The following is a 27,147-nucleotide window of genomic DNA, read 5'->3' as shown; positions in this document are numbered from 1 at the left end:
TCTGAATCTTCAATTTTTGAACCTCAACGTGGGAGATCGATAGCAACAATAGCTCCTCTCGACGTTTCTCTTTCTCGACCACATGACAGTGCCCGACGAACAATAGTGAGCCGTAGCTGCCACGATGACCGGCCATTGCCTGTACCAATGCTTGGCGCGAGAATCATCGCCTTGAGGGGTGGTGCAAAGAACAGAGGACATCTCTTGCTGGTACTGTCGAAATGATATTTCTACATAACATGAACTGCTATTGCTAACTCCCTCTGCTCAGCGCCTTCACGGGCACCCCCGACAGTATTTAAACCAAGCATCGTTTACCAGAGCATCCATCTGTTTACCGAACAATGGCATACACTTCAGTACGTTTGGCAGCAGCCAAGATGCCCCACTCCCGCAAAGGTTCTCGGAACCGATGAGGACATTGGAGACAGAGTTCGCAGAAGAAGGAGAAGAAGTAGAAGAAGAAGTAGTAGAAGAAGAAGAAGAAGAAGAAAACCAGGTTTCAGAACTCCCACGACGGGTCGATTGCCTCCCCAAAAAGTACTCCAACCTCTGGGATCATCTGTCAGCGCAAGAGCAGGACGATGAGCTGTGGATGGATCGTGCAGGACCTTCCTTGGCCCTCACCTGGGGCTGGGCAAGACCTGTGGCGGGCGATGCGTGGAAGGGGGAGGCATTTCAGTATACCCCGTCATACCACAAGGACTTCGACTGGGCTGCGCCCGCCATGACGCTAGCTGCCCTCATGCGCTTCCCGAGCGATCAGTGGACCATCAGTGAATGGCCTCTTGCTCGCGGTGTAGCCTGCAACACTTCATCCCGCCTCCCTGTCCTGACAGCCCAACTACTGCTCCGGCGAGACGCATACATGCGTGCCCGGGCACGCAAACACATCCCATTAGCTCGCTATCTCGAGGACACAGTGGCTTGGAACGCGCGAATAAAACAGCTAGAGTCTTCCAAAGGGATCACGGAGCAGGACATTGCCACCTGGTTATGGATCCTTTCCTGCCATAATGCCGACTTGCGAGTTGAAAGATTTCTTAGGAGCAGCTGCCGCAAGCCATTCTTCCTGCTACAGGCCATGTTCGCCACGGACCGGCTCTTTGCCAATCCCAAAAGCTTCATGGACCTGGTCCAGTATCTCTCGGACAACTACGTTCACCGACATCGGCCTGAAAGTGAAGATAGGCATTTGCTGTCGCAGTCGAGGGGTCGGGATATGACGTGGTGGCACTTCAACGGAGTGCTACATCGCCTTGTTTGGCATACACGGGATTCATGGCCATCAGCAGTCACGGCAATCGCGCAGTTGGTCGTCGACTACATCAACACTATATCTGATGACCCTTCCAAGGGACATAGCAGCCATGCAGTCCGATCCTTTGTCTTCAACAAAGCTCTCCAATACTTCAGCTGGCCGTCGAGGATGCGTCCACTTGCCAATATGCCCTACAACTGGGCCGCCCAACGACTTGTCCTTAGCATTGCATCATCGTTCGACCCTCCCCTAGTTCCCGACAAGGAGAGCTACAGTGCTATACAAGCGGTCTTGGCTGCTCTTCCGAAAAGCAAGGGCGAGATCAAGAATGCAGAGCGAATCGCAGCAACATGGCCTCCTTATCGGCAAGCCGTCGACGGGGTTGACGAGCGCCGTGACCCCGAAGAGGATTTGAGCCGGAGCTCCATGGCGGGTCTCCTTGCTCGCGAGGCTGGCTACCCTACCAACGTGATCGACCAGGGCATCTCGGTGCTGGCAGGGTCGACTTTTGGCCAGCCACCGTCCATTCAAACAAGAAGCGTGCCACTTCCAACAGTGTCAGGTGAGCATGCCGCCCTCAACCTGCACCGGAACTGGGCCTTGCAAATCAAAGCAACTAGGAACGCCCGGGAAGCTTGGCGATTGTTCCAGAGACCTCCTCTTCCCGCAATGCAACCAGACGCCCAAGTTGCTGGTCAGATGATGGCCAAGCTCTATGCCCATAAAGCGCCATCTGTCAAAAGACTCCGGCCAGGGGACGTCAAAGAAACGTTTCCGATCAATAACGGGAATCTGACTGCTCTCGAGATTGCCAGAATCACCCCTCCGGCTCCAGATGAGCTATATCACACGTTGCTCTCACAAGGGCTCAAACCAGTTGGGCACTATCTTGACATTCTCTTGACAAACGCACCTTCGAAACAGGAAGCCCTGAGCTATGTTCGAGATAGCCCGTTCCACTTTGCTGGAGATATCCTGTCTGATTTCAGGCGGTGGGACACCCAGGAAGGCAAAGCTGCTCTCGGAGCTCTAGACTTTCAGCTCGTCAATGCCTGGGTTGCTATGCTGTGTCGGGTCCATGTCGATAGTGCTTCTTATACAAGACATACGACGCTCTTCACACGCGAGTTCGGATGTGGGCCGGTGGCTGAGGCCATCTTGCTCGCCCATCTCTGCCAGGCGGCTCGACCGGTACTTTCGCGGAACGACAGGAAGCCATGGCACACAATTCTGACGGCGCTTTCGAAAAAGGTTCTTCTGCACAACCCGAGAGGTCACGGGATGGACCACCTTGTGCTGACGATGGATGCGTTTCTAAGGATCTATGAGCGAACGCTGCATATCCAGGGTGATGACACCGTTGCGTTCTTGGCGCTGTGTTACATGATTCGAAAGACGTTGAAAATGGCAACATTTCAACATTCCCTCACAGAGCGGCGACCCATACCACGGAAGAAACGGCTGGCTAACCTGCTTGCTCGAGCACGTTTGCGGGCGGTGCAATCTTTTGTCAACCTCTCTAGGCCGGTTGAAGCGGGCACTCGGCTGTTCCCCCAAGACATGACACGATACCACATGAGTGCGTTGACAGTGTATCGCTACATGAAAGCGATGGCTTGCTGCGGGGATGGAAAGGAGATGGTGCATATCATGGACTGGGTCCTGGACGGGTGGATGTCGGACTACTTCTCCGAGGAGATCAAAGAGCCAAAGCAACATGCCCACCAGCAAATGATGCACACCATTGCGTACTTTGCTCGGATAGGGAAGGACCTGGTGGAAGAGGCAGAGATGGAGCGCGTTCGGAAGCGACTGGAGCATCTAGTTGAGCACCATGGTTGTACATGGGCCTGGCCCAGCGCATATAGGGGATATGGGAAGGATGATGTTATTGATTCGACTCTGGCTGCACGCTGGGCCGATCGGATTGCTCGTGCTTCTTCTGAGCAGGCTTTTGATGATGATTAGTTGAGATAGGTACTATGCGTAAAAATAAAGAAATACAGAAATGTGAATGCCTCTCAAGTCTCACTACAACTGTCTCTCGTTGTTGACTTCTTGTTGCTCTCGAAGAAGTGTGGGTCTGCATGAGTCTGCATGGACTCATCTGATTGGCCGATGGCTTGTTTTCTCAGCGCGACTAACCCCGGAGTACAACCGCGAGGTACCACGCGACTTCCAGATTGAGACACCTCCCTATCTTGTTGCTCTCTGCTTTTTGTGAAGCCATCTTTTCTTCTGGTCTGGAAGGGTTTCTGCTTCAACTTTTCTATCTTTATTTTCCCTGCCTGGGCGGATTATTGCTAAATGTTTGGTACGCATACCGTACACCCACTCCCGACTTTGTCACTGTCTGCTCTTCGGGAGAGAGGATCCCCGGCCGAGGATTTTGGACGACTTTTTCGCTTTCGAAGACCATCTCCGACCCGGACGGTTCTCATGTCGCCTGTCTCAAGGTGATCCATCGCTTCTCTCGGCTTCTTTCTGGCACACTTACCATCTCGGGATGATGAGGGTGCTGGATTCGTGGCCCTCCACGGGACATGACCTCGAGTTCAATGAGCTCATCCCAACGGATGATAAGACGGAAGCTGCCATCTTGGACCAACTACGGCCGATGCTCCCAGCATCTCTGGATCATCTGCCTCTCCTTCAGAACCAGGATGAGCCGTCACCAGTAGTCGACTCGTTACCACCATCATCATCGCCAGTCCTGCCAGCACAATGTCATGCGATTTTCCCAGACGCACCTTCCCTGCCGCCAGTGTCCCTGCCAGGGCCAGAAGACTCGTCCTGGTCACCGCCCCCAATATTGCCAGACAACTGCCGCGCAATCCTCCCAGATGCACCTTGCCTGCCGCCAGTATCATTGCCAGATCCTCAGGGATCATGCTCATCACAGTCTCCAGAGCCCGAACTCGTCAGTTTGGAAATGGCGGCTGTCGCCCAGGCAGTCATCGCCCAGACATCAGAAATTCTCGAGGAGGCACCAGAAACCCTCAATGAGACACCAGCACCTTGTTTGCCTAGCCCGGTCCCTCCAAACCAGCCACTTTCTGTCGAGATACCTGTTTCGACACTTGTTACGCCAAGATCCCAGCACGATGGATTTGTACCTCCCTTCCCCGTGGTTAAGGAGCGCATTGCGGTGCAGGCCCTAAAGGAGGCCCATGGCGCTATGGATGGCGATTTCATGGAATTTGACTTGGACCGGTTCTCGTTCTATCTGGATACGAAACACTATCCTTTGGAAATGAGGTCATTGCAGCACATAGGCATGAGGAAGCCCACCGACCGGTACTACTTTGACGGTGTGCTCAGCTGGAAGGGTCACAAGTACTTTGTTCAGAAAGTCGAGGTGGCTGAACTTCCCATCGGCAACTATGGGGTTGAGTACCCGAGCGTGGATGGCGAAGTCTGGGTTCGTTCGGTCTTTAATTCGAGAAATGAGGTCTACTATCGACTGCGGAGGCCAACGATTGAATACAAAAGGTTTTACGAACCGTTTGTATGGGCCATGGATCTCGCCAAGCACGTCGTCGACTATGCTGGTTACTTGCTCCAGGAAAACCGCAGTCTTTGTCTCGAAGTCTTCAAGAATTCTTTCTCTGAGTGGCTTGAGAGCACCCATGGCGGATCTGCCGCTTTCCGAAAGTGGCGGCGACAGTATCCTAGGATTGATTTCAGGGTTGCAGTCGTCAACAACATCGACTTCATTTGGAAAGAAGTCTTTGGGGTTCACGGGGAAAAGAAGGCCGGCTCGATGAGGCTATTTCGGGAGGCGATGAACCTCGATATCTACGAGTCTACCAAAGCTGTGCCGGAGCTCCCGAAGCTTCTGGAGAGCAGGCCGATGAAGCAGGATGTTGAGGTGGCTCCGACCATCGTAACGCCGTATATCAATGAGTTGTTTGGACATATGGTTCTTGGGAAGGTATTCCATGTGGTGTCAAGTCCAGATGGAGGGCTTCGAACACCAGTGCCGGCCCGGGAAGCGACACCAGATGTTCAGATCAAGATGGAGTGCAATGTGCCGGGGAGGCGCCGAGGGACTACACAATTTTTACCTCTCGACGTTACTGATGCAATCCAAGTTGGCGACACCATCTCTACTCCACCCGACGATGAAAGCACAAACACCAAGTGGAAGAAGGAAGAGTGGGTGACCGACTCGCGCTGGTTCGGTCTGGTCCAAAAGGTTCACAAAGCCAAAGATGGCGCCCGAAGCTTCGATGTCACATGGCTATACCGACCTGCAGAGACGCCGTGTTGTTTGATGCGATACCCTTGGCCGAACGAGCTATTCCTGAGCGATCATTGTACATGTGAGGAGGGCAAGCATGCCAGGGTTAAAGAGCACGAGGTCATGGCTGTCCACAAAGCCAACTGGTTCGGCAGCCCAGAGACCAGCGGTGACGACTTTTTTGTCCGGCACACTTACATTGTGAAACACCGACGCTGGGTATCACTGCAAGAGTCGCACATCAGATGCTCTCATGGGTCGGAGAAGCTCGGTTACAGATCGGGCGACACAGTCCTGGTACTGTTGAACTTGTCGGACAAATATACGGAGCCTTGTGAGATTGTCAAGGTGTTCAAGCAAGGCAAGACCATATTCGTGCGGCTCCGGAGGCTCCTCAGGCGCGGGGAGGTCGATTCTGTGGTCAAGAGCGCCGCCGCCAACGAGCTCGTCTATACGGACAAGTTTGTGGTGATGAAGCCTGACAGAATCACAGGGAGATGTCAAGTGCGCGTCTTCGAGGCTGATTCACCTATTCCAAGCCCATACAATCGCGGCGGAACTGGGAATCTCTTCTATATCACCCACCAACTTGACGGCACTCGACAAAAGGTTGTTCCTCTTGGCAACATGCCTTTGACCCTGCGTCAGGGCTTTGATCCAAGGGCAGACAATGTCCGCAAGCTGAGGGGAATGGACTTGTTCTGTGGGAGTGGTAACCTGGGACGAGGTCTTGAGGATGGTGGCGCCATTGAAATGCGTTGGGCTGCCGATACTTGGGACAAGGCTATCCATACCTATATGGCCAACGCCCCTGACCAAGACATCGTGCATCCTTTCTATGGCTCGGTGGATGACCTTCTACGGCTAGCTCTGGAGGGAAAGTTCTCGGATAATGTTCCTCGACCAGGCGATGTGGAAGTCATCTCAGCGGGCAGCCCCTGCCCTGGGTTCTCACTGTTGACCATAGACAAGAAGGACCTCAAGCAAACAAAGAACCAGTCCATGGTGGCGTCCTTTGCGGCCTTTATCGACTTTTATCGCCCAAAGTACGCTGTTCTCGAAAACGTCGCCTCGATCGTCCAAGCACACCAAAACCGAAGCCAAGACACGCTGTCCCAGCTGTTCTGTGCTGTCATCGGCCTGGGTTACCAAGCTCAGCTGGTGAATGGGGATGCCTGGACCCACGGTGCGCCCCAGTCGCGTAACCGGGTGTTTCTCCTCATTGCAACCCCCGACGTGCGCTTGCCTGAAGCACCCGCACCCTCACATTCCCACTATCCGGGGACAAAACAGCGGGGTATTGGGAAACTGTGCAATGGCGAGGCTTATGTCCGGCGATTTCTTGATATTCCCACGCCGTTCAAGTACACCAGCTCGTCTGAGGCGACGGCAGATCTGCCCGACATTATCGATGGCATGGTAGATGCTTGCGTATCTCACCCGGAGCACCGTCTAACTATAGGTTTCACCGGAACTATTCGACAGCAGGTGGCAGTAATTCCCATTTTCCCCCACGGCATGAATTTCGTCAAGACGTGGAATGGCGGAAAGGGGGTGATGACGGCGGCGGACAGGGAGCTGTTCCCCAGTGGTGAGGGCACGATGCGCGGTCGGGTTGCCAGCACCGCACAGGGGTGGTCAAGACTTGCGCCACACCTTGCGTTCCCTACCATCACGACGGCGTTGGACCCTCGGGACGCGAGGACCGCGAACGGCTTGCATTGGAGGGAGAGCAGGCCCTTTACCTTGGCAGAGGCTCGAAGGGCGCAGGGGTTTTTGGAGGAGGAGGTGCTGCTGGGGAGGCAGTCGGATAAGTGGAAGTTGGTGGGGAATAGTGTGTCGAGGCACATGGCGGTGGCGTTGGGGCTGAAGTTTCGGGAAGCCTGGACGGGGTGTTTGGGGGATGATGGTCGGGGGAGGAGGGAGGGTACGATGGAGACAGGTGTTGAGGATGCAGTGGAAGAGCAGCTCAGGAGGGAGGAGTGGGAGGAGATGGCGGGGTTGGTGGCTACGAATGTTGATGAGGTGGAGGGTGTGGAGATTAACGAGTATGGTAACCGGCTTTTGTCTGAGACGGGTAAGGGGGGGGGGGCACGTCAGCAAAATTAGCAGGTTGAGAGGGTGATGGTGGCTCGAATGGCGGAGAAAGCTTCTACTGCGGGCAGTTCTGAGGTTGCTCAGAGCGAGTCGGACAATGCGGTGCAGTCGCTTCCTTCGCCGTGTACATCAGCGGAGAAGTTGCCCGGTCCGACGATTGTGCGGATTTCGGGGGATGATGGACATTGAAACGCTTGGTTGTGTTGGAATGGGCATTCTTTAGTATACACATTATGAGTGTATTGGGGCTTTGGGGAGGAGGGGGCAGCATATTTCCAGTTTCGGTCGATTCAGCATAAGATACCCGGGGTGGCTTGGTGGGAGTAGAGCTTTTTTGCATTGGAAGAGATGTATGTATATATCGAAAGAGAGATGGAGGGAAGAGAGGGGGAAATGCGATCATGATCTGGATTCAGAGTCGTTATTTGTGTATATGATTCGGGTAGGAGGGGTGTCGGCAGGAAGTTGGGGTGGGGGATGGGTATATAAGTTTGGATGCATGTATTATCGACAGTGCCAAAGAAGTCTTTGAACATGTCAAAGGATTGAAGTTGTGACTTGTGTGTTCATGTGGTGACGTTGTGAAGCAGGGTGTATTAAACTCGAGGCAGCTACTACTTCATGAGAGGGGGTAGGATTACTGGATTTCTGGCGCATGTGTAGGTGGTGAGGGTTAGGAATGTTATCTTGGTCATACACAAAGGAGGGTTATGTATAGTAGCTAGCTCATCCAGCAAAAGATTGTGCGCAGATGCTGTGTGAAAAATGAGGGGTTTTTGTTTCCTCTTTATAGCCCACTCGGAATGATTTGAGGACACTCCAGTCGGCAGAGATGAAGTGTTCAAAGAAAAGTGAGGCTCACAGGGGGGGGGGGTGGAATTCCCAAGCGATTGGTGCCAGCGGCTACGAAGTTGGTCTTGGCAGGGGTAGGTTGCAGACCAATGAGAACGCTTCGGCGCTTGTTTCAACGACGACGAGGAAACGTCAGGCTGGTGAGAGGGAAGTAAATGGTAGGTTCGTGAGCGCTTGGAGATTAGACGCATTGTGGGACATCCCCGGCAGTGAAAGAAATTGTAAGGCGGGCGGTTGCTGCTGGGGTTTGCCAACTGGACTGGGGGTGGGAGTTGTGCAACGACCGCCAACCAAAGGGTTTGGCCGAAGTTGGAGATGTCCACGCGCTGATGCGGGTTGGGTGGTGGCCAGGTGTTCCGGCCTGGTGGAAGATGCTGGGGTGGTGATGATATGTGATGATACCGAGGCTGGAGTGGAGGGGGAAGCGCAGGTAATATCGTGAGAAAGAGACGCGGTTACGGGCTTTCGGGGAACGTGGGTGTGTGTGCCCATCTCTTATACATTTCTCTCCCGCACGTCATACCCTCTCTTTCTCTTCTTTATCCCTTGTCTCACACACACACACACACACACACATATCTTTTCCTTTTCTCTCTTGTCGATCAACTCCCAATATCCTTGCCAGTTGGCAAACATCTCTTTTGTTGTCATCTTTTTCATCTTTTGTCTATCATCATCACTTGCGTGGCATATATCTATATCATTTTTTTCTGTGTCAGCATATCTTCCATCAAGAACGAGACCTCTCTTTGCTACATAGCATAACGGATTTTTCTGGGCTGGTCCTACATCTCTCTTTTTGTATTCTTTTTTTATACACTTTTTCTTTGGTTCGAAGGCAAAGCAAAGATGCGCCTTACAACAACATTAATATCGCTACTTTTGGGGTCGGTTGCAGAGGCCGGTCCTCTTAAGTGGAGGAGGGGATGGAATGGGAATGGGCATCAGGGGAGGAGGACGGTGGAGGAGGAGGAGGGGGTGGGGAGGATGAAGTGGGCGAGGCAGTTTAATACTACCGTTGGGGGGCCGGTGATCACGACGCGTACGAACATCGAGACCACGGTCGTGACGACGATTGTGCCGGAGACGACGATGACGGAGGTTGAGGAGGCTGTACCTACTACAACGACGAGGAGTTTGGTTAGCCAGGTTACGCTGCCGTTGGTTGGGGCGCCAGAGACGAGCGCCGGGGCGGGGTTGGAGACTTCTACTGCTGAGGCGACGGTGACGGGCTTACCTGGGGCTACAGTCAGCTCGATTGTGAGTTCGGGGGCGGAGAGTTCTGTGGGTGAGACGTCGGTAGGGGAGGTTACTGCTACCGAGACTCTTACGACTGAGACCTCTACTGTTGAAACTTCGACTGTCGAGACTTCAACAGCGGAGACATCGGAGACCGCGACTGCTTCCCTCGAGACCTCTCTAGTCGAAACATCCACGCCCGCCACGAGCCTCGCCAGTGAGACGGAGACCTCCGTTGAGACATCAAAGCCGTTGCCAACTTCAAGCACGCCGCTGATTGTTTCCTCCTTTCTTACTCCATCGGCCACCGCGACTGGGACTGCTAGTACCGATCTCACCAGCACCGCTACTACCGAACCCGCCGACCTCACAAGCAGCCCGACAGAGACTGGTGCTACTAGCACTCTCCCTGCCGAAACCGCATCAACACCGGCCACCTCAACCGCCAACGTCACCGTCACCGGCGAGCCCAACACCGCCATTCCCACCGCCATCACCAACCTCCCAACCGCCACCGCAAGCATCCCCACCAATGAGTTCAGAAACAACATTGCCCTGGCCCAGGAGTACAACACCATCTTCTCAGAAACCACCATGTCCACCGCCTGCAACGTAGGCCAGGCCGCCTGCGTCAACCACAACGTCGTGAAGTGCTCCGAGAATGGAAACAACTTTGAGCTTCAGCGCGAGTGCCCCTCCGGCACAGCCTGCTTCGCCATGCCCCTGAACAATACGGTCAACGGCGTCATCATCGGGTGCGTCGATCCTGATCTGGCGCAGGAGACCTTGGGAATTGTGCCAGCGGATATGATCCCCAATCTCCCAAGCGATGCCCCTTCCACTCCTCCCGCAACCACTGCACCTGCCTCGAGCACACCAGCGGATACATTCACTGCAACAGCAACCATCACAGTCTCTTCCGGCGTCGGAACAGTCACCGAAACAGACGTCGATACTACCCCCACAGAGTCACCAGCACAATCCATCACCAGCACAGCAACCATCACGATCTCGACCGGCATCGAGACAGTCACCCAAACAGGGGAAGCTCCCATCCAAACCGAGACAACCCCCCTCACAACCGCCATCACCAAAACTGCCACCATCGACCTGACCTCAGAAACAATAACCATGACCCTCACCCTCAGCCCAACCCCCCGCTTCCCCCAACTCGACGAGACCATTATCCCCCTCCCCACAACAACCAACCTCCCAAGCGTCGAACCCTTCCTCCCCGCGCCTGTCGAGAGCGAACCTCTCCAAACATCAGCCACCCCTCCCCCGATCATCTTTCCCACTCCTGAGCCGGTTCCAACCACTACAACAACGAGGACAAGATTGTCGGTTATTCCTATCGAGGACACCACCACCATCACCACCACCGCCACCGCCTCCGCCACTCCCACTCCTATTCCAGAGCCAACGACAACAACAATCCCAGACGTGGCAAACGGAGGGCAGGAGAAAGAGGCAACGGTCACGGTGACGGAGAGGGAGACAGTGACGGAGCAGGTGCGGGAGACGGTGACGGTTACTGTTGGTGCTTAAGCGATTACCGGAATGTCTGGACGTCTGGTCTTTTGGAAATTAAGAAAAAAAAAATGAACATTTTGATACCTTACCACGCTCTAGATCTTTATAATTACCTAGCACTACAGAAATCAGTATAACGTGTGGTGATTCTTTAATTCATAGCTTTTGTTCCAAAGGAATAGGTGTTTAAAGATGGTGAATAGGTTCAAGGGATAGCGAGAGTGCGCACTAACTAGGTATCTTTAGAGGCTTGTTACCTATCTTTAAAGGCCTTCAGAGATAGTTAATAGGCCCTTAAAAGATAGATAATAGGCCCTTAAAAGATAGATAACAGGCCTTCAAAGATAGATAATAGGCCTTCAAAGATAGATAATAGGCCTTCAAAGATAGATAATAGGCCTTGAGGAATAATTTATAGGCTCCAAAACATAATCAACATGCCTTTGAAGATAGTTAATGTTTCAAAGCATATCGACTATCTTTAAATGCCTACTGATTATCTTTTGAGGCGGGACAAGCAGTGTGGTTCTGGGCGTTTGTAGCAGGGAGAATGCAGAATTGGTACTCAAGTTGTCTTAAAATTGTATTCATTACGCTGATCGCTACAGTATACCCATCATCAACAGAGTTCGAGCCCACTCCCCCCCCCTCGCAGCAACACCACCCTACTTACTCCCCGAAGCCCTCTTGAGATTCTCCATAATGTTCTGAATATGCGCATTGTTCCCCAATGCCACCGGCGTCGGTGCAACCGCATTCTGCCCACCGCCGTAGTACCCTGCTGCTCCCTGGAACTGTGGTGGTTGTGGCACCCCATACTGTTGCGGTGGTGCTTGCTGCGGTACACCACCCTGCAAAGACCCAAGCAACGCATTGATATCAATCTGTGGAGCAGGTGCCCTGGCAGCAGCAGTCTGCTGTTGCGACTGCTGCTGGGTTTGGAGACCGGTCAACAGAGACCTCAAATAATCATTATCAATAGGCGTAGCAGGAGGAGCAGGAGCAGCTTGTGGAATGGATGACGCTGGAGGATAGCTTTGATATCCGGTGGCAGGCGGTGGAACAATGGGACTCTGATAAGGAGCAGTGGGAGCAGCAACAGGAGGAGGCTGGTAAGTTGGAGGATATGCCGCGACATGGGGCGGTGGAGGTGGTGGAGGAGCATGCACGACTCTCGTCTTCTCCCTCATGACCAGCCCACCCGCCAGTTCCGGGTTCAGCGAGTTGTAACTCTCAAACCGGATATTGCTCCCCGTGCCTGTGTTGCGGATGAACAGTTGCAGTGATATCAATCCCGAGTCACGGGATTTCTGGTCTAGGTCAATAATGGCATGAACACCTTCGAGCACCTGGCGCTGCACGATTGTATTGCGGGGAAAGCGAGGGTTGAGATGCATCACGGCTGTCTTGAGGCCATGGACATGGAGAGCGTTCTGTACCCAGTCAACAAAGGGCCGGTCCAGATCTTGGAGGAGCAGGATCTGGACGTCTGGAACATCGTTGCCGTAGCGGCGAGGGATGTCGAGGCGGTCTACATCCGATGGGGTGCGGCGATGTGGACTGGGACTTCTTCGTCTATAGGATTCACTGCCAAAACGGCTGCGCCGGGGCGACCGGGACCGGCGACGGTCGTGTGACATTGGACCGTTGTCACGATCTCGAGCATAGAAGCCGCGAGGGTCGTCTCGGCGGGGCGAGGCGGAGCGGCGGTGGTCATTGGTTCTCTTCCAACCAGGGTCTCTCGGCTGGTTGTTCAAGTCGAGCCTGTCATTTGCCATGCCACGAGGACCACCGCGTCGATCTGGCGAGTGCCCTCTGTCATCTCCACCCTTTTTCTTTTGTCGACGAGATATTTCGAGGTCTGTGTAACAGGTTAGTTAAGAGATTGTTTTTCGTGGAGACAAGGGCACACTCACGAATACGGCGGCCACCAAGCTCCATGTCCTGACATGCCTCCAGTGCGGCCTGGGCTTCAGAAACGTTGTGGTACTGCACAAAACCATAGGCGCTCTTCATGGAAATCTGCGCTAGTCTGCCATACTTGCTGAACACGGCGAACACCTCCTTCTTTGATACCCGATCGCTGGAGAGATTGCCTATACACATTTGTCAGTCAGCCTATGAACACCAGCAACATCGGGGCCAACATACCGACAAAGATACGGGCGCCTTCGGGGAACCTATCCCAATTTTGTTCCGAGGTATACGTCCTCTCGTCGTTAACGAAGGTATCCCAGGCATGGTTGGAAAAGGAGGCTGCGTAACCGGCGCCAGCCGCTCCAGGAGCCGAGGCTGGTGGCTCCATGGAGTCAAGCGAATGTCTATAAGGTCCTAACGGGTGGTTGTGGTTGTGTGTGGGATTGGGACCACGTGGCTGATAGGCATGTGGTTGAGCCGATAATAATGGCTTGGGGGGCAGTGATGGGGGAAGGGGGCCTGAAATCAAAGGGGCGGATACGGATGTTGGGGTATCTGCAGACGTGACAGTAGCAGTGGCTCGAGCAGTGATGTCGTCTACCAGCTTTTGGATGTCAGCGGCCTCAGCAGATGCAGCAGCGGACTTGTTGTTGGGGGTGGACGTCGGTGCGTCTGATGGACTGGAAGTTTCGGGGCCGCTGGACTGGGAAGGTGGCTCATTCTCAATGGATGTGAGCGTTGGCCAGCTGGTGACATTAGGCTGGGTTGCTGTCGACGATGCGGGTGGAGGAAGGCGATCTTCATGATGGGCAATGACAGCTGGAGCTGGAGCTTGAGCAGGTGCAGATGTGACTTGGTCATTCATGGAATTGGAAGCGGCAGCCTCCTCTGATACATCAGGCTGAGGCTCGCCAGCACCAGCCTCGCTACTCGAGCTCTGGGGGTCGACAGGCGAATCAAAGCTTCTTGCATACTCATCATTGTCGGGAGGAGCATCGGCAGCACCGTCAGAGGTGGCAGAGGGCTTCTCGGCGGCCTCGTCCTCTTCACCGTAGTCAATGCTGCCGTCGCTATCATCGTGGAAGTCCGACGAGTCACCGGCCACTACGATAGTATCGGAGACTGGCGCAGGGGCATCCGGAGTCTCCAGACCGGGATCCACGATGATGCCGGACATGGCTGTGTCAGCGGTAGCTGCTTGGTCCTGGAGCATGGGCACCACAGAATTGCTCTGGATCTGGACAGAGATGGGCTTGGGCGAGAGGGGACTCAGACTGGCGGCGGCCACAATTTCGGGCGACTGTTCCGACATCAAGGGGGATGCGGGATGCGGGATGCGGACGTGAGACCAGAGAGATCAGAAAAAGAAAGAGAAAAAGCCGAATAAGTTTGGCGCAGAGACGTGAGAGGTGGAGGTAAGAAGGAACGGGGAAGGCTTGGGTTGGAAGAAGAGACGTGGGTGGACTTTAAAGTTTTGTTGTGTGGACTGTAGACGGGGGATTTTGGCGATGGATCTTGTCTGGCGATGGATGGATGATGACTGACTGGATGCACAGAGTGAGAGAGGGGAGAAAGCGACTGGTTCTGGTTTTGTGATATTTTTTGCGGTGGCGGATGAAGGTTTGCAAAAAGAACGCCGACTGGGGACCCGTCACAAGCTCGCAGTCTCGATGATGGAGGAGCCTGGGGACAGTTGCAAGCGCAAGGCTGAGAGGAGATAAAACATATTCTTATTTGCAGGAGGAAGAAAATTCTCGATCACAAGCCCCACCTGAGCTTAGGGTTGCTTGGCGTGACCTGCCGTTCAGGGTTGAAGTGGGAGTGGGGTTCTTCAGCACAACAACGACCAATGAATGGATTGTCTTCCATTGTTTGCATTCCTCAATCAATAACAACAGCATCCATCAAAGAATGTCGCTGCTTCGTAGACCTCAGCCATTAAACCTCCTGTTTTCAGGAAGTCGCTGGGTGTCAGTACCACCATTCCCGCGATTCATTAGACACCAGGCCTTCGACGCATCTTTTGACGAAGAGCAGCTTAGTGAAGCCCGGAGATGGCACCAGTCATTCAAGATTGACAGTCTTCCAGAAGGCAACACATCGTTTGCCCGCTCATCCGGTCCTGGCGGCCAACATGTGAATAAGTTTGTGCATCTGCCACCGGTGTGTCGAGCCTCAGCTTGTTGACTGTCTGGGCAGGACGGAAACTAAAGCAACTACCACATGGCCTGTTCCACAGCTACTATCCAGACTCCCCAAACTGCTACATGCTGGTGTTAGGGAATCGAAATACTTTTCCAAGCGGAGTGACTCTCTGGTTTTCCAGGCCCAGACCCAGAGAAGCCGCACTGCCAACTCGGAAGAAAACCGACAGAAGCTGTTTGACGAGCTCCAGCAGCTGTATGAAGCCACCGTGCCAAACGCAACACGGCCAGAAAAAGCTGCCAAATATGAAGCACTGTGTGTAGCATCCATCTCCCAGTCTTTGCTACCTAGATACTGATCCCGTGACAGGAAGAAGAGCGCCACAGAGACCAGGATAAAAACCAAAAAGCACCATTCTTCCAAAAAGGCCTACCGGAAGGGGGCTTCAGAATGACAAGACTGGTTACGGAGTTGATGTTGGAAAACCAGAAAATGAAAACAGAAAGGTGGTGCCCAATCTCGGACTTGAACCGAGACCTTCAGCCTGACCGCCGCACGGGGACCCCTATAGGCACACCAGCCACCTTGAACGTTAGATGCCTGATTCTGAATCTGATTGCGGGTTTTGCCGGAGTATGCCGTTGGGAAAGCCAGGCACTTAGCTACCCTATTGTTTTGTGAACAAGACCAGCAATCAGATCGAAACTTGTGTGCTACGACCAAGGGGGTGGGTGTGCTCGGTTCCAGGAACGAACGCTTCAGACTGCTATGCTAACTTGACACCACTTGGAGCACCGATGGCTCCTTGCTGCAGGGTGGAAGCAGGAGACGGTGCTAAAACACCCTGTGGCGCGTCCACAGAAGCTTGCCCCCAGGCCACGGCTCGTTGCACCGGGTGCGATGTTTGTCCGGCAATAGGGCAACAGCAGCGCGGTAGCAGCGTGGCACAGAAAAGGGAGAAAATGGAATATCTTGAATACGTACCTGTCATTACACTTATCCGCCTTGATCCAATATAATTATCTCGCTCAAGCAACTTTCTCCCAGGTCCTGGCAATCACACCTCCCAAGCACAACTCAAGAGTCAGTCATCACTGACCTCGCCGTCCCAATTAGGAAATCGTGAAGTCAATTGATAAACCGCGCTAGTGCAGCTCACTGTGGAGCCCCCATGGTTGATAAGCCGATAAGACTTCTTGGCGGCTCACCGCCCGGCAGAACAAAAAATAATTGAGAGCTCCCAGCACCTGCAGCTTGTCGCAAACCTGGGTCCCTCTCTAAATTTGTCCAAGGCCCAATTCGCAAAGAAGAAAGCCGCGACAATGACGACCCAAAAAGTAGTGTATGTTCTCTTGCTTTCTCTTGGCGTACATCGCTCATCTCGACCAGTATTAATTGACATTTCTGCCTCACAGAGACTCCCGAATCCCAACACTGATCCGCAATGGCCTCCAAGAGAAGAAGCGCTCCTTCTTCGTCGTCGTTGGCGACCACGCCAAAGATGCCATCGTCCACCTCTACTACATCATGTCCAGCATGGAGGTGAGGCACAACAAGCAGGTGCTCTGGACCTACAAGAACAAGCTCCTCGGCTTCACCTCCCACCGAAAGAAGCGAGAGAACAAGATCAAGAAGGAAATCAAGCGCGGGATAAGAGAGGCCAACTCCGAGGACCCATTCGAGCTGTTCATCTCTCTCAACGATATCCGATATGTCTACTACAAGGAGACCGAGAAGATCCTCGGTAACACCTACGGCATGTTGATCCTCCAAGACTTCGAGGCCATGACGCCGAATATTCTCGCCAGGACGATCGAGACAGTCGAGGGTGGTGGTCTGGTGGTTTTGCTGCTCAAGGGGATGAACTCCCTGAAGCAGCTCTACACCATGTCTATGGATGTCCACTCGAGATACAGGACCGAGGCGCACGATGACGTTGTGGCGAGGTTTAACGAGAGGTTTATCCTTTCGCTCGGGAGCTGCGATTCGTGCCTGGTCATCGATGACGAGTTGAACGTGTTGCCAATTTCCGGAGGAAAGGGGGTGAAGGCGCTGCCACCACCGGAGGAGGACGAGCCATTGAGCAAGACGAAGTTGGAGCTGGAGAAGATCAAGGATTCGTTGCAGGATACACAGCCGATCGGGTCGCTTGTGAAGCTTGCGAAGACGACGGACCAAGCGAAGGCCCTATTGACGTTCGTCGATGCGATTGCGGAAAAGACGCTCAGGAATACGGTCACGCTGACGGCTGCGCGTGGTCGCGGAAAGTCTGCGGCGATGGGCGTTGCCATTGCGGCGGCCGTGGCCTATGGATACAGCAATATCTTTATCACTTCGCCATCACCAGAAAACTTGAAGACACTGTTTGAGTTTGTGTTCAAGGGATTCGACGCGCTTGATTACAAGGACCACGCCGATTACTCGATCATTCAATCGACGAACCCAGATTTCAACAAGGCGATTGTCAGAGTCAACATTCACAGAAATCACCGTCAAACCATTCAATACTTCCGCCCTCAGGATGCGCACGTTCTTGGACAGGCCGAGCTGGTGGTTATCGATGAGGCGGCTGCTATTCCCCTTCCCCTTGTCAAGAAGCTCATGGGCCCCTACCTGGTTTTCATGGCCTCGACAGTCAGCGGTTACGAAGGTACCGGTCGGTCGCTTTCGCTCAAGCTGATCAAGCAGCTCAGAGAACAGTCCATGACTGGTGGAAACCCGAATGGATCTGGCACTGCCGAGGTAGACAGAGCAAGTGGAAAGACTACCAAGGAAACTGCCGGTATTGGCGGTCGCTCCCTCAAGGAGATCACCCTCTCCGAACCCATTCGTTACGCCCAGGGCGACAGCGTGGAAAAGTGGCTCAACACCCTTCTCTGCCTCGATGCGACACTCCCCAGGTCAAAACTCAGCACCCAGGGCTGCCCCGACCCTTCTCAGTGCGAGCTCCTCCACGTCAATCGCGACACACTCTTCTCTTTTCACCCAGTCTCAGAGCGTTTCCTTCAGCAAATGGTCGCGCTCTATGTCGCTTCCCACTACAAGAACTCACCCAATGATCTTCAGCTCATGTCTGATGCGCCCGCCCACGAGCTTTTCGTGCTTACCGGACCCATCTCGGAAGGGAGACTGCCAGAACCACTGTGCGTCATCCAGGTGTCTCTGGAAGGTAAAATCAGCAGACAGAGCATCCTCAACAGCTTGGCCAGAGGGTCACAGCCAGCCGGTGATTTGATCCCCTGGCTGGTCTCCCAACAATTCCAAGATGACGAGTTCGCCTCTCTCTCCGGCGCCCGCGTTGTCCGTATCGCCACCAACCCCGACTACGTCTCCATGGGCTATGGCTCCAAGGCTTTGGAGTTGTTGGTCAACTACTACGAGGGCAAGTTCGCCAACCTGTCCGAGGATGACGATGCGACCATGGCCCAAGCCGCCCCAAGAGTCACGGGTGCCGAGCTGGAGAGAGGCAGTCTGTTCGATGACATCAAAGTCAGAGACATGTCTGAGCTCCCTCCCCTGTTCGCCAAACTGGCAGAGAGGAGACCGGAAAAACTGGACTATGTCGGTGTGAGCTACGGTTTGACGCAGCCGCTGCACAAGTTCTGGAAGAGGTCACAGTTTGCTCCGGTTTACCTGAGGCAAACGGCGAATGACTTGACAGGTGAGCACACGTGTGTCATGCTCAGGCCGTTGCAGGACAGCAATGACTCGACTTGGCTGGGGGCTTTTGCGAATGACTTCCACAAGAGGTTTTTGTCGCTGTTGAGTTACAAGTTTAGGGAGTTCCCCTCCATCTTGGCGTTGACGATTGAGGAGAGCGCGCATGCGGGTGCCGAGTTGGACCCGTCAGCCAAGGCTGGGGAATTGAGCAAGGCCGAGTTGGACAACGTGCTCACTCCTTTTGACCACAAGAGGTTGGAGTCGTATTCGAACGGGTTGCTTGATTACCACGTTGTGCTGGATCTTGTTCCTACTATCGCCCACTTGTTCTTTAACGGCAAGTTGAAGGATGTCAAGCTCAGTGGGCTGCAGCAGGCGATTTTGCTGGCGGTTGGTTTGCAGAGGAAGGAGGTGGATGTGGTGGCGGATGAGTTGAACCTGCCGGCGAGTCAGCTGCTGGCGATTTTCATCAAGATTATGAGGAAGATTGTGTCGCATTTGAGCTCGGTGGTGTCGGGGGCGATTGAGGCTGAGATGCCGGATCAGGGCAGGCTCGGGGTGAGCAGGGAGAATGCTTCGGGTGTGCATGATGATGAGGTGGTGGACCACAAGTTTGTGCCGTTGGAGACGAGCTTGGAGGATGAGTTGGAGGAGGCGGGGGACGAGGCTGCTGCGGAGCTGAGGAAGAGGCAGAGGGAGATGATTGATTCTTTGCCTTTGGATCAGTGAGTTTTATTTTCCAATGAACGGTCGGCGGTTGCAGTTTGCTAATATGCTTGTCATAAGGTATGAGATTGAAGACGACGAGACAGTCTGGAGGGATGCCGAGAAACAGGTGCTCAAGGCGGCCAAGAGCGGCAAGTCAGGGACAACGGTGAGCGTCAAGACCAAGACAAAGCGCAAGGCTGTTGAGGATGGTGGTGAGGAGAAGGGACACTCCAAGGCGAAGAAGCCCAAGAAGGAGAAGAGCAGCAAGAGGTAATTCAAGAGAAGAGTATGTAGGGAGCTGTTTGTACTGGCAAAAGAAGATACCCAGTCTTGATTTGACAGGAATTGAATCAAGACTTTCCATAACCCTATTCTCTACAGACGGGACTCGCGATGTCACACAGACGTCCCAGCCAGATGTTTATGTTTGACAGGGGGGAGCGAACCGTTGGGTGGACTCCCTGAACGGGGGGGAAGTGGGGCTCCCCACTCGACGCGATTGGTTGGGAGAACGAGGGGCAGAAACTGGGTGCTTGTCTCGAGTGGTCTGGGTCACGATGGAAGCTGGAGATGGGGTGCGGCTGACGGAGACAAATGCCGGAACGAGCTTCTTTTCTTTTTGTTGGTGTCTTGTTGACATAAAAGAGTCTTCAGTGTTTGCTCGTTGGGCAGAGTCAGCTTTGATACTACCTTAAGTTGTTGAGTTGGAGCATCAAGTGGAAACAACAGCAGAAACAATCACACGAACCCCTCTCCTCGCCCTCCCCCTCCCACTCCCCCGGCCGTCCCCTTGAGCTGTTGTGTCACTCTCACCATATATATAATAGCAAAACCCCGGACTTATTCCCTCCCTCCCAAACCAATCCCTCAATTTCTACCGAGACAAATCATCCAATCCCTTTTGGTCCGATTGGACCCCCTCTTTTGGCACTTACTTCTCACTGCGTTACAGCAAGGCTGGCTGGCTGGTTAGCTGCCCGATTGCGGTCAGAGGAGTTTTCCCCCCTTTGGCTACTGCTACACCAACTAGGATAAGGCTGCGCAAGGCGCCCAGGCAAACTATTACCGACGACGACGACAACAACGACAAGTGTAAAGAACAGGTGGAGAGTGCGGTTGATCTTGTGGACGGGACATACACCACCGACGACGATACCGACAGTCTGCGCGCGCGCGCGAGCTTCGTAAGCGACACCGCCATACCGTCGACGACATACCTACCCAGCTACAGTTGACAGGCGGAAAAGAAAAACATCCCCAACCATGGCCACCCCCGGCGGCCGACCTGCCCAACCCAACATCCAACCATGCCAATACAAAGTCGGCAAGACCCTCGGCGCGGGGTCTTACTCGGTCGTGAAGGAGTGCGTGCACATTGATACCGGCAGGTACTACGCCGCCAAGGTGATTAACAAGAGGCTGATGGCTGGACGTGAGCACATGGTATGTTGGCCCCCCCCCCCCTTTTGACAACCTCCCCAAGTGTCTGCTCTAACCTAGGGGGAAATGAACAGGTCCGCAACGAAATCGCCGTCCTCCGCAAAGTCTCCATGGGCCACCAAAACATCCTCACCCTCGTCGACTACTTTGAAACAATGAACAACCTCTACCTCGTAACCGACCTCGCCCTCGGCGGCGAGCTCTTTGAGCGCATCTGCCGCAAAGGCTCCTACTACGAATCCGACGCCGCCGACCTCATCCGCGCGACGCTCTCGGCGATAGCCTACCTCCACGACCACGGCATCGTCCACCGCGACCTCAAGCCGGAGAACCTCCTCTTCCGCACCCCCGAGGACAACGCCGACCTGCTCATTGCGGATTTCGGCCTCTCGCGCATCATGGACGAGGAGCAGTTCCACGTCTTGACGACCACCTGCGGCACGCCGGGGTACATGGCGCCCGAGATTTTCAAAAAGACGGGCCACGGCAAGCCGGTTGATCTCTGGGCGCTGGGGGTGATTACGTACTTTTTGCTGTGCGGGTACACGCCGTTTGATCGGGACAGCGACTTTGAGGAGATGCAGGCGATTCTGAATGCGGATTACAGCTTTACGCCGTTGGAGTACTGGAGGGGGGTGAGCGAGAGTGCAAAGGACTTTATCAAGAGGTGTTTGACTATTGATCCGGGGAAGAGGATGACGGCGCATGAGGCGTTGCAGCATCCTTTTGTGGCCGGGTGGCTGAACAAGAATGGTGGTGGTGGGGAGGGGCAGGATGGGGAGGGGGATAAAGGGGCTAATCTGCTGCCGACGGTGAAGAAGAATTTCAATGCGAGGAGGACGTTGCATGCTGCTATCGATACGGTGAGGGCGATTAATAAGTTGAGGGAGGGGCAGAATGGGGGGGGGATGAACGGGGGGAGAAGTGGTGAGCCGGGACGGAGGGGGCTGCAGGCGCAGAGGGGGATACCGCCGGCGGGGGGCGTTGGAGTTGGGGGAGGGAGGGATGATAGTGGGATTTCGGGGATGGGGGGTTCGACGACTGGGAGTGGTGGGAGGGATAGTGGGTTTGTGAGTGGGGGGTCGCAGCAGCAGCAGCAGGATGGGGATGTTAGCATGGAGGATGCTCCTTTGGGGGGGGTGCCGGCTAGTTTGAGGCCGGGGAGTGAGGCGAACAGGGTTGTTGAGTTGAGCAAGGGGCTTTGGAGCGGAGGGGAGAGTCGGCGATGATGATGTCTGAGAAGGAAGAGTGAAATGGGGAGAGGGTGTGTAATGATGGTCAGGTTTAGGTTTCTTGATGTTTGTTCCACTCAGGGAAGGGATAGCGGGTTTCCTAGTTGATGATTTGGGAGTAGTGCGTTTTCAACCAGGAAATGGGTCAGGAGCTCTGCTACGGGACAGAGCTATGTTGATTAGGGACAGAAAGGGCTTTCTTTTCAGGTGAGGTGGGAGGATAACAGATACAAATACCAATATAGCGAGCGACTACAAGTTTTTTTTGTTTTTTGTTTTTTTTCCTGTTTTAACAGATTCTGTTCTACGGTTCATGTGATTATGTATGACATGTCTATGGAGACCCGACAAACCACACCTTGCTTATCATCACCCACTGGGCATAATATTTCTCCGTCAAATCATTTTGAACCAGAAAATAAAATTTGTAAACAGAGCTGGGTATCATATCTAAACAGTAGTTGTGTGAAAACTTGTATATAAAACCTTCCAATCTCACGCCGCCGCCGCTGCCTCCTTCCCACCCCCCTTCAAACCCCTGACCTCCTCCCTCAACCCCCTCACCTCCTCCAAAACCCTCTCCTCAAACTTGTCCTCCCCCCTCTCCATATACAACCTCCTCAGCTCAAACCCAACCTCAATCGCAATCAGTATTATAATAATCCACTCCAACCTCGTACTGTGCGCCTCGCTAGACATCTTCTCGCTGATATCCAACACCCCCTGCGTCATATTGATCACCTCCTGCGCATACGTCATCTTGTCATTCAACGTCTTGATCCTCACCCCCACATCCAGCGCCTTCCCAATCTTGGCGTAATACGTCTCCAGCTTCTCCTCGGTATCCCAAAAGATATCCGGCAGGGAGTCCGTCAGGTCGTTGTAGTGATTCAGCTGACTCCTCAAGTTCAACAGCTCGCCCGCCTTTTTGAGGATTAAATCTCTCGACAGCGGGGCGCGGAGCCCCTGGGAGAGCCGGTCGGGGATGTGGCGAGTGCTTTCCAGGTAACGGGTCAGGGAGGACTCCAGCACCGCCAGCTTGGTGCTCCTTGCCAGGCCGGATGAAAAGGCGATTTTGGCCAGGGTTGTGTCGAGCCCCTCGCCGGATTCGAGTTCCCTTCTTGTGCCGAGGACTACTACGTCTCCATTCACCCTTGACTCCTCTGCCTCTGGGTCGGCGACGAACTCGAGGTCTTCCACCTCTTTGTTTTCGACAAAAGGCTGTTCCGCTGCTGGTAGCAAATGTTTTGTTGCGAGAGTGTTGACCACGTCAGGGGGGAGCGCCCAGGCGACCACCGTTCCTGAGGGGAAGACAAAGATATCCCCGTTGTTGAGACCGCGGGCGTGGACGACTTCGGAGAGTTCAAAGCCCGAGTTGTCAGGGTCGAGGGTGAAGTTGTGACTAGACAAGATATCGACCACTTTTTCCATGTCGAACGAGTCGGCTACGCAGACGGCCGAGATGGTGGAGGAGCCTTCTGCTGCATCGGGGGCTTTTTCGGAGGGGGTTGGTTTGGGGGTGGGTTTGCCTTTTTGGGCTACGATGGCCACGCGGTGGAGGGAGTTGCGGAGGGGGGGCTTGCGGCGCTTTTGCTGCTGGTGGTTGTTGGGCTTGTCTGATCTTTCATCTTGGGCTTTGTCTTCCTTGGGAGTTGGTTTGGTGGGCGTCTTGGGTTCGCCGCCATCTGCGCGGAGCAGAGAGGGAGTGGTTTGAATCCCACGATGACGCCGGGGGTTGCGACCCTGCGCAAGGAGGGGTCGTCGTGGAACTTGGGCGAGGGATGTGCTGATGCTGCGGGTAGCAAACCCGAGATGGGGGAGAATGGACCTCATGTTGGGGCCATTGAAGGGATTGACTGAGGAGCCAATTGGAATAGTGGTGGGATATGTGCTGCCGAGTAGCCCTCGGACCTAGAGAAAAAAGGAAAACAGGGTCCAGGGAGAAATCCCAAGATTTTATTTTCGGACGGCAGCTTCGGGGGAAGTTCTCGGCCTCGAAAATCCCGGCCGGCAAATGGCAATTAATGTCGTCACGGCGGGGTATTATCGGATGTAATTACGCCAGGTTCTGTAAAATACGCCCGCCGTTGGGAGCTGCGACCACATCACCAAGCTCCACCTCCCCACCTGCCATCCAAGCTCAGGACATGTCACCCTGAACAGCCTTGAGCTTCTCACTTTCCTACCCAACCTAACATCCCTCTATAACGACGACAGCTCTGACGTCTCTTCCGGCAACCATGACGACCATGGAACACGACATCCGCCTCGAGGACTACCTCGACGACAAGCTCCAATCCACCACCGACTTCGATCACCTCGACACCCTCCTCTCCTCGGTTGAACACCAACGCTCCCAGCTCCAATCCCAACTCGACGACGCCACCGCCGCCCTCGCCCAGGCCAGGCAGTCGGAATCCGACCGCCAAAACGCCCTCATGGCCCAAATAGACGAGTTCCAAAGCCTCCAATCCTCCATCGACGTCCGCCTCCAGATCATCGCCTCCTCCGACGCCCCCGACGAAGCAATCAAACGCCTCGAGGCACCGATGGGACAGCTCCGCAAGGTGGACCTAGCCTACAAATACCTCCTCCTCCTCCAAGACGTGGCCAAACTCCGCCAGGAAGCCCGATCGCACCTCCCCGAGTCTCCCAAGCAGGCGTTGGAGCCGTACACCAAGCTCAAGCAGCTCTGTCTTAGACTCAAGGAGCTGCAAAATAATGCAGACGGGGCAGCGGTGCATCTGGTTAACTTTGTCGAGGGAGTCACAGAGACGTTATGGGACGAGATGAAAGCCACCATGTCGGCCGAGCTGGAAGCGGTCCTCAAAGCTAGGAAATGGCCCAACGTTGATCCCGACAATGCAGAAGTGGATGAGGAATGGCTTGGCTGTTTTGAGAAGCTGATTGATCTTCAGGTACCTGAAGTTCTCTACTCACCGACCGTGGTTACCCTTTTACCGTTTGAGGTCATGGCCCAGATTTTTGTCAAGGAGTTTAGGTTTCATTTTATGAGTGATAAACCCACCAGTGCGCCGCAGGCGATTGGGGCGCATTGTTTCCCTTGGTTTACTGCCTTGCTGGAGAAATGGGAGGATTTCCTGAGGGATAATTTTGGCGGGGTGTTGGCGGCGAGGTTTGCCGAGACGGGGGTGAGGGAAAGGATGGTGTATATGGATCCGGTGTGTGGGTTTATTACGGCCATGTTGCCGGTGGTGAGGGAGAAGTTGAGGGATACGCTTGAGGCTACGAGGGGGGATGCGGCGTTTTTGAGCAGCTTGATGGGGCAGCTCATGAGTTTTGATGAGACGTTGAGGGGAGGGTTCGCGTATGATGGGGGGGATGATGATGTGGAGGAGGGATGGGGGGGTTTGACTTCGGAAGTTCTGCAAGATCACTTTAGAACTTGGTTGGAAGCCGAAAAACAGTTTGCGCTCGAGAGATACCAGGGTATCATGAAGACTCAGGATGCGAGGATGATCGACTATGATTTTGCTGGGGCGGGGAAGACGAAGCCGACGTTTGCGGCGGTGAGGGTGACGGATCTGTTGAAGAGCGTCACGACGCAGTATGAGAGGGTGAGGAGGTTTTCGCACAAGTTGAGGTTTCTGATTGATATCCAGCTTACTATTCTGGATGAGTATCATGACCACTTGAGGGGGACGCTGGAGGCGTATTTGAGCATTACGTCTACGGTAGGGAGGGCGTTTGGGGTGACGAAGGAGCAGATTGCTGCGTTGGAGGGGACGGGGGCTTTGGAGACGTTGTGTAAGGTCTATGGGAGTGCGGATCATGTGGTGAATGCGCTGAAAGATTGGAGCAACGAAGAGGTATTCTTTCCCCCTCCCTTCTTTTTTTTTTTTTTTCTCTTTCTTTTTTTCACCCCCGAAAAAAGCTAATAGGCAAAAAGTTCTTCATCACCATGTGGGAACAACTCCAAAGCCGCGCTAAGGTTACCGAAGACCAAAGCAACCTCGCCGGCGGCATGAGCTACGACCACGTCCGGAACCGCACCTCGGCTGTTGTCGGCACAGAAGACAATGACAATGGCGTCCTCTTTGACGAGACCATCGCCGCCTACAGCGCGAGAAGGCAAACCGCCCAAAAGCTCTTGTCGGAAGCACTAGCCAGCTCCCACCACAAAATCTTCAGAGCCTACCTCCACCGCGCACAGTGGACCACCATCTCGGACGAGGTTGATAATCTAGCCATCACGGCCGAACTAGATGAACCACTCCGTATCCTCAAACGAGACCTCGACTTCCTCTCCCGGGCACTGGGGACCGCTCCCTTCCGCAGGGTTTGGCGGCAGGCGCTGGAGAAGCTGAATGATATTCTCTGGACGGAGGTGCTAATGTCGCACAAGTTCACCGCTTCAGGCGCAGCACAGTTTGCAAGGGATCTGGCCGCGATTGAGGGGGTGGTGGAGAGGTATATCCCCGATGGGTCGAATGCCTTGGGGAGCTTGAGTGATGCGGTCAGGTTGTTGAATTTGCCGCTCGAGGGAGAAGGAATGACGTTGAAGAAGGCCACAGACATGGTTTACACAGACAATACCGAGGCGAAGAAGATGCTGGAGGAGGTCGGGGTTGCGGATGGTGGCTTGACGGCTGCGAATGCGAGGCAGATTTTGGGGAGGAGGGTTGAGAATGCCGAGTAGGAATAGAAGAAGAACAAATCGCTTCATTTGGCTAGAAATCTAGAGAAGGGGGAAAAAAAATCAAAATCAAATGGATATCATCCGACCCTTTTGGTGTACAATATCCCGACCAACATGCAATACATTCGCTTTCGTTGAAGACTCCCCAACTCCTTGACGT

General features: G+C 54.1%; 10 protein-coding genes across 10 annotated transcripts; 8 read left to right on the top strand and 2 right to left on the bottom strand.

The window, feature by feature from the left end:
- Window positions 1–30: 30 nt before the first annotated feature.
- On the top strand, window positions 31–3,284 carry QC763_509110 (uncharacterized protein). The gene is made up of 2 exons (XM_062913501.1): window positions 31–210; window positions 272–3,284. The coding sequence occupies exons 1-2, from the start codon at window positions 148–150 to the stop codon at window positions 3,227–3,229; spliced, it is 3,021 nt and encodes a 1,006-aa protein (XP_062764916.1). The 5' UTR covers window positions 31–147; the 3' UTR covers window positions 3,230–3,284.
- A 486-nt stretch (window positions 3,285–3,770) lies between these two features.
- QC763_509100 (uncharacterized protein) lies at window positions 3,771–7,790 on the top strand (the record flags this gene model as incomplete). Its single annotated transcript, XM_062913500.1, has 2 exons — window positions 3,771–7,581; window positions 7,654–7,790. 2 exons carry the CDS (start codon window positions 3,771–3,773, stop codon window positions 7,788–7,790), a joined length of 3,948 nt encoding a protein of 1,315 aa, XP_062764915.1.
- A 1,512-nt stretch (window positions 7,791–9,302) lies between these two features.
- Window positions 9,303–11,240, top strand: QC763_509090 (uncharacterized protein; the record flags this gene model as incomplete). Its single annotated transcript, XM_062913499.1, has 1 exon — window positions 9,303–11,240. The coding sequence occupies one exon, from the start codon at window positions 9,303–9,305 to the stop codon at window positions 11,238–11,240; it is 1,938 nt and encodes a 645-aa protein (XP_062764914.1).
- Window positions 11,241–11,801: 561 nt separating this feature from the next.
- NAB3 (nuclear polyadenylated RNA-binding protein 3) lies at window positions 11,802–14,864 on the bottom strand. Its single transcript, XM_062906038.1, has 3 exons — window positions 13,377–14,864; window positions 13,142–13,321; window positions 11,802–13,086 (listed from the first exon to the last, which is right to left on the bottom strand). Exons 1-3 carry the CDS (start codon window positions 14,452–14,454, stop codon window positions 11,891–11,893), a joined length of 2,454 nt encoding a protein of 817 aa, XP_062764913.1. The 5' UTR covers window positions 14,455–14,864; the 3' UTR covers window positions 11,802–11,890.
- On the top strand, window positions 14,309–15,741 carry QC763_0076010 (uncharacterized protein; the record flags this gene model as incomplete). The annotated part of the gene is given in 5 exon segments (XM_062906037.1): window positions 14,309–14,484; window positions 14,541–14,557; window positions 14,836–15,305; window positions 15,322–15,602; window positions 15,657–15,741. The coding sequence occupies 5 exon segments, from the start codon at window positions 14,309–14,311 to the stop codon at window positions 15,739–15,741; spliced, it is 1,029 nt and encodes a 342-aa protein (XP_062764912.1).
- Window positions 15,742–15,779: 38 nt separating this feature from the next.
- Window positions 15,780–16,205, top strand: QC763_0076000 (uncharacterized protein; the record flags this gene model as incomplete). Its single annotated transcript, XM_062906036.1, has 2 exons — window positions 15,780–15,920; window positions 16,080–16,205. 2 exons carry the CDS (start codon window positions 15,780–15,782, stop codon window positions 16,203–16,205), a joined length of 267 nt encoding a protein of 88 aa, XP_062764911.1.
- A 404-nt stretch (window positions 16,206–16,609) lies between these two features.
- Window positions 16,610–19,929, top strand: NAT10 (N-acetyltransferase 10; the record flags this gene model as incomplete). Its single annotated transcript, XM_062913498.1, has 3 exons — window positions 16,610–16,629; window positions 16,703–19,672; window positions 19,734–19,929. The coding sequence occupies 3 exons, from the start codon at window positions 16,610–16,612 to the stop codon at window positions 19,927–19,929; spliced, it is 3,186 nt and encodes a 1,061-aa protein (XP_062764910.1).
- Window positions 19,930–20,918: 989 nt separating this feature from the next.
- On the top strand, window positions 20,919–22,324 carry cmk1 (Calcium/calmodulin-dependent protein kinase type I; the record flags this gene model as incomplete). The annotated part of the gene is made up of 2 exons (XM_062913497.1): window positions 20,919–21,098; window positions 21,170–22,324. 2 exons carry the CDS (start codon window positions 20,919–20,921, stop codon window positions 22,322–22,324), a joined length of 1,335 nt encoding a protein of 444 aa, XP_062764909.1.
- Window positions 22,325–22,822: 498 nt separating this feature from the next.
- Window positions 22,823–24,160, bottom strand: QC763_509040 (uncharacterized protein; the record flags this gene model as incomplete). The annotated part of the gene is made up of 1 exon (XM_062913496.1): window positions 22,823–24,160. One exon carries the CDS (start codon window positions 24,158–24,160, stop codon window positions 22,823–22,825), a length of 1,338 nt encoding a protein of 445 aa, XP_062764908.1.
- Window positions 24,161–24,496: 336 nt separating this feature from the next.
- On the top strand, window positions 24,497–27,094 carry QC763_509030 (uncharacterized protein). The gene is made up of 2 exons (XM_062913495.1): window positions 24,497–26,157; window positions 26,238–27,094. The coding sequence occupies exons 1-2, from the start codon at window positions 24,568–24,570 to the stop codon at window positions 26,985–26,987; spliced, it is 2,340 nt and encodes a 779-aa protein (XP_062764907.1). The 5' UTR covers window positions 24,497–24,567; the 3' UTR covers window positions 26,988–27,094.
- Window positions 27,095–27,147: the final 53 nt, after the last annotated feature.

This window comes from Podospora pseudopauciseta, assembly GCF_035222475.1.
Source record: "Podospora pseudopauciseta strain CBS 411.78 chromosome 5 map unlocalized CBS411.78m_5, whole genome shotgun sequence".
Classification (NCBI taxonomy): domain Eukaryota; kingdom Fungi; phylum Ascomycota; class Sordariomycetes; order Sordariales; family Podosporaceae; genus Podospora; species Podospora pseudopauciseta.
Note: the sequence above shows the minus strand (reverse complement) of the source record. Positions and strands in the feature narration are given on the sequence as shown.